This window comes from Antechinus flavipes, chromosome 2 (genome assembly GCF_016432865.1).
Source record: "Antechinus flavipes isolate AdamAnt ecotype Samford, QLD, Australia chromosome 2, AdamAnt_v2, whole genome shotgun sequence".
In the NCBI taxonomy this organism is placed as follows: domain Eukaryota; kingdom Metazoa; phylum Chordata; class Mammalia; order Dasyuromorphia; family Dasyuridae; genus Antechinus; species Antechinus flavipes.
Window position 1 is genome coordinate 538,899,411 of NC_067399.1, and position 6,000 is coordinate 538,905,410.

General features: G+C 37.1%; 1 protein-coding gene across 3 annotated transcripts in view; it reads left to right on the forward strand.

Moving 5' to 3' along the window:
• AAGAB (alpha and gamma adaptin binding protein) overlaps window positions 1-4,430 on the forward strand; it is a 55,963-nt gene extending 51,533 nt beyond the window's left edge. Inside the window, exons 9-12 of one of the 3 annotated variants that reach the window (XR_007951034.1) lie at window positions 252-301; window positions 974-1,078; window positions 2,174-2,259; window positions 3,114-4,430. Coding sequence is in view for 1 of the 3 variants with exons in the window: in XM_051980801.1 (XP_051836761.1) it covers window positions 252-301; window positions 974-1,051 (128 nt within the window). In the remaining 2 variants the exon portion in view is untranslated. The remainder of the gene's footprint in view (window positions 1-251; window positions 302-973; window positions 1,079-2,173; window positions 2,260-3,113) is intronic. The other 2 variants (XR_007951035.1, XM_051980801.1) reach the window with 2 other exon arrangements.
• Window positions 4,431-6,000: the final 1,570 nt, after the last annotated feature.

Below are 6,000 nucleotides of genomic sequence, written 5' to 3' on the forward strand. Positions count from 1 at the left end.
CCATCTCTTTTTTTTTCCTCTCTTTTCCCTCACTTCTGCCTACATCCCTTCCTCTCCCCCAAACACACACATTTATTAACATGGAATGAATAATGATCAGGCATACTTAGAGGACTCAAGAGTTCATACCATTAATGATTGCACCACAAACATAACTCAGAAAGTGACTTTACATCATTTGTGGTTAGAATTTCACAGTAAGGATTTCTTGTGCTATTATATGAAGTTCTTAAATTGTATTTTATCCCTAGATAAAGCAGCAACTTTGCCTCATGAACAAAGAAAGTTGCATGCAGAAAAGGTAAGAGCAAGTAGGTTTTATTAAAGTTGTGCTGGATGCTAGGATATTTAAGTTATATGTCTGCTTGTTCAATAGAGGATAAGTTCTATTTGCAGATTTTGCTTATCAATTAAGAATTTATTCATTACTTATTCAGTATGAAAGCATTTGTTATGATAGTCAAATCAGTCTTCAAATAGGAATAGTTTCTTTGAACTTGAGTGAATCCTGATCTAGTCTGAACAAGAGGCAAAAGATTTTATAACTGGCTAGTGTTTCAGTTCTAAATATAATGTTGGAATTTTAGTTTCATACATAGAATCATAGATTTAGGGTAGAAATGGGCCTTAAAAATCATTGAGTTCGAGTCCCTCATTTTATTGTTGATAAAACTGATTTTCCTGATTTTCCTGATACCATGCAGGCAGTAATTGGCAAAGCCAAGATGTAGACCTAGGCTTCTGACTCCAAATGCTTTGCCTTTTTTTTCTATCAAACTACTTCCCAATAAAGAAAAGACTTTTTTTAGGGTCACATAATAAAGTTACAGAAGTGGGATTTGAACCCAAGTCCTGTTACTTTAGATTTATTTATCTTTCCCCTACACCACAACCTCATACATTTTTGAAGTATTACTATATATTTGGCATGGATTTAGTTATTACTTGTAATTTTATAAATTTTTGTCCACAGGTGGCCAAAGCATTCTGGATGGCAATTGGTGGAGACCGAGATGAGATTGAAGGCATTTCTTCTGATGAAGAAAATTGAACTTCTTATGTCTAATTAGCCAAGATGGTAACAACACACTTGAATTGTGTTAAGGGATGTCAGGAGCTTGGGACACTGGAGGGGTGGGAGAAGACAGATGCAGGTGTTACCTAAGTCTAGCCTAAAAAAGAGTTCCTCCCCATCCTAGCTGTTAGGGAGCAGTGGAGATGGCAGGTGATTGCAATTCTTTGGGGGACATTTAGGGTCATCAGGAAATAGCCAAAGCACTGTTGTAACTGTTAGGTCACTTAGGGCCTTCCTTCCAAGCCATCTTTCTTGGACATGGAAACCCAGAGAAGTAAGCTCAGCTGTGTCCAGGATTCACTTGCTTCCTATTAAACAAACTCTGGCCTTAAAGATCTCATCATTTCTCATACCATATTGATATATGCAGTTAGGGAAACTGATAGGACCCACTGCCACAAGCTCTGCCTTTGAGAATACACTCCTCATGCCACAGCGACCAGAGTGGGAAGGAAGCCACATAAGTCCCTCCCTGCTGTGGCTCAAGCTCTCAGCCTTCCTCCAACTCACTGGCTGTTCCCAGATTTCCTTCTTCTCACTCTCACTCTTCATGCACATATCACAACTGCCTTTGCTTTGACATTCCTACACTTACCACACTCAGGCTGATTTCCAGCTACCTTCAAGCCACATATACTTGTGTTCTGTCTACTTCCTGACTCCCTCACCATTCCCCATGGAATTGCAATCATTCCCCCCCATCCACTCCTGGATGGCGAGGAGTAGAGAAAAAAACCATCTCATACAAAGGACAACTATGTCTGTCTTCCCTTCTTAGCTCCACAGCAGCCAAAATCCTGACACTTCCTGGATAGACCCTGTTTTGCTTTGCTGAGATTCCCATCATTGTGTTGACCATCTAGCCAATATAAAGGGCTGATTGTTGGTCTTAATAATAGTTTACAGAAAGCTCTTCTCCCTCAAACTATTATAAGGCATTGTAGAGTTTAACAATTAGAAGTGAGCTTCCTCCAGATTTACATATTGTTCTAGAGGCATGGGGATTAGCTACAAAAGCTCTTGCCCATGTAAATGAGTTAAGCAACAATCCCTGTATTTTTATTCCAAATTACCTGTTGCTCTTACCATCACTTCCAGGACTTTATCTCCTCTCACTTTCTCAGCTAGTTTTCAAGAACCAAGCTTACCTGATCCATGATGATCCGTGATCTTTCTTTTTTAAGGTGAGAAAAGAAAGGAGGACTCATGTTATACTGATAATTAATTATAAAGCAGCTCTGACCTTAATGTGGCACATGGTCTAATCTCGTAAAATGCCTGTGGATTCTGCCTTTTAAATTTTTCGCTCCTTATAATTAAACTTTTACCATTGCAGAAAATGAGTTCATTAAATATCCAAGGAAGAAATTATATTTCTGCTATTGTGTTTATATGACAGAAAGACTTCTGAAGTTTCTGTATGGGATATTAAAGAGTATGGGAGCAATATTATGAATGCAGTTCCCCCAAATATTTTAGTTTTTCCCCATGTAGATCATCTCCAGCCACTGATGATAGCCAAAGCGTTATTGTCATCCCACATATGCTTACAGACAAGTAAGGCATCCGGTTCTTTTTGGCAGAAAGCCAACTAAGATGTAGAATATTGCGAATGGATAGCATATAGGAAGCAGTGTTAGGAAACTAATTTACAATCAATTAATAAACACCTGGACTGAAGGGCCTTGACATTTCTTATGGGCCTTACATAAAGAGCAGCCTTTGTGGTGAAAAAGGCCAGTATACACCTTTAAATGGAACAGTACTGACAGGAAATCTCCCCAAAAAATTGCATTGAGAGTTTGTGAAAATCATTTTTTAAAAAGCTGTTTTTGTGAATTACTTCTTATCAGCATAGGAGAGAAGTGGGTCTCATAGGCTACAAGTTTGAATGAAAAGGAGTAGAGGTTTGCTAGTGGTGATTGCCCAGGTTGCAAGTCCAGGTCTGAGACAGTTCCAGGGATGAACAGATCTAGCATTCTTAGAGGAAACCTAGGAGCAAGTCCAACCCTCACATATCCTCTTACACGTTCTACAGAAACTGAAATGAGAGAGCACTAAAACAGGACAACCCGAGCATACAAGACTGTCCTGCAGCAGCATTCTACCCAAAGCACACTGTCAATCACAGAAGAGACTGTGACACCCCCAGGGTTTCTTTGTTAGCTATTTGACTTTGTTAAATGTTCAGTTAAGAACATTGGCAAAATCCAAGATGAAGATGGGAAAGGAAGTTGGAGAATTTTTTCCCCTTACTATGATAAATGGCATTAGGGAAATAATTAGATCTTATGTATTAGGGAAAACAGATTGGAAAAAGCTGTGAACTTGATTTTGTAAATTAAATGTGGCTGGACTGATTAAAATGAGCATTATTTATGAAGTTTGTTAATGTGTATTAAGTGCTTTTGGGGAGCTCATGTCATCAATTTACACAATGTTGAAGCATGGCACAAAATGGACGTTTTTACAAGGCAATAATAAGAACACATGTGGATTTCCCAAGACTTCAAACATCAAAGTTTGACTCCCTTCAGGGTATCCTGAGTATTAGTAACTTACTCAAGACCCTTGATGGCAATAATGTGAAGAAGTTTGTGTAGCCATCACCACTGACAATTTAAATTGCAGTGTGTCCACATTGATTCTTGTCAAATACAATTCATCAATGTAAAACTCAAGTTGAGGTTTAAATTTCATGGCCTTGTTTGGAAAGACAAGAGTTAATAGTGTTTTTTGGGAGGAGGCAAGAAGGGATCATATAGATTTTGAACACTTATACTGAGAAAGCCATGAATTATAATTTGGAATTCATACACTTACAGATATTTTTTGCATTTTGGAACTCTCACTTGGGGTATAAGAAGATTGACACCATCATTCTACTTTCGTATTACTTATAGGTATTGATGGTTAAGTAACAAAGTATGTAGTTCAAAGGCCTAAGCATACACTCTGTAATACTTAAATTGTACTATATGGGACACTAGATATTCTGTTTGGAAGGGATAAAGAACCAAAAGCAGCATTTTGCAGTGATTTAATTCCTTGTATATTGCCTTATGTCCACTAAAGTGGAAAAAAAGAATCTTCTCCTTTGCTTTCCTTATCGAAATAGGACTTATAAAAATTATTGTTGTGGTAGATGAAAGCACTATGGTCCATACTGAACTGTAATTCATTGTTGTGTAGCTAGAATTAGGAGACAGTTCACACAGGTTGAGCAGTGGCACATTTTGATTAATGAAGACATTTCCAGAAACATCATTGATGATTCCTAGTTTTCTGAAGGATTATCATAGGATAAGAAAGAGAAAGAAAGAAAGAAAGAAGGAAGAAAAGAAAGAAAGCTAGGCTTAGTAGGCAACATGATGTAATCGAAGAAACAGACTATCAAGAGAAGATCAGGAGCTTTGGGTACCAGTTTTCTCATTTGTAACTTTTGAAACTATGGGCAAATCAAAAGGAAAGAAAGTATGGTACAGTGGAATCAGGTATAGAAGTTGGTACTTGGATTCAAATTCTAGCTCATCCTATAAACTAACTATGTGATCTTGAGCAAATTGCTTAGCTTTTCTGGGCCTCAATTTCTTAAGCAGTAAAATGGGGGAGACTAGATCCCAGCTTCTCAAACTATAATTTGCAATCTCATACAAGACATCGAGTGAATGTGGGGGTTATGAAATTATGATTTGTTATCAGCAAATATTTGATTTGTATACCTATTCTATATGCCTATAATACCCAGGATCACATAAAAATTTCTTGGGTGAAATGGGGTCATGAGTGGAAAAAGTTGAAGAAGCCTTGGACTAGATGACCTCAAATGTGCTTTCTATCTCTGAATCTCTGATCCTGTGATCTTAAATGCCTGTGATTTAATGGCATCAGCAACACTCAGTAGCTAAAAACCTGAAGCTATATTAGACTATATTTTTAAAAAACACAATGTGCAGTAAAAGGGAAATGCTTTGTACTTTTGCATATAAGTCCAGGTGCCACATTTGAGAAAAATTGATAAATTGGAATATATCCAAAAGTAGGGGACCATACTGAAGAACACAAACAACCATATCACATGAAAATTAATTGGGCATGTTTTGCCAGAAGAGAAAGGCTTAAGGTAGACATAACTATCTTCAGATATTTAAAGAGTTTTCACATGGGAAGGTAAGGTTGGATTTATTCTGCATATAGTAGAAATTACAGGGAAAAAGAAAATGGATTTTAGTAAAAATATTCCAATAGGGCTGTTTTTTTTTTTTAAATTTTTTAAAGTAATTTGAGGTGGCAGTATTGGCATTTGTAAACATTTACTTTCTGTGCCTAAAAATTATATGCATGATAATGACCATAAGGCACTGTAACATTTTGCATAGGTAAAGAAATTGAGGCCTGTAAAGGTCATGCACTTTGTATTTAGGAACAAGAATCAGAATCAGAACTTTGGTCCTTTGACTGCTAATCCACTGCTAATTTCCAGAATCCTTTCTCCCTTTTGAAAATTGGGAAATTTGACCTTTTCAGGTTTCTGTAATTCATCATTGTTCATGATTTTCCTAAGATCATTGATAGTGCTTCAGTCGTGATACTTAAAGGTTCCTTCATTACCCTAACATCTTATTCATTCAGTCCTCTGCTTATGAATCTTCATTTTTCATTATACAATGTTAATTCTGCCATAATTTTGTTATCTGACTCTAATAGTAGGCCTTATTATTCTTGTTCCAAACATTTCTTTAAAAGTCTTATATTTGGGGGCAGCTAAGTGGCCCAGTGGATAGAGCATCAGCCCTGAAGTCAGGAGGACCCGAGTTCAAATCTGGCTTCAGACACTTAACACTTCCTAGCTCTGTGACCTGGGCAAATCATTTAACCCAACTGCCTCAGCAAAAAATAAATAAGGGGAAAAATCGGAACAGAAG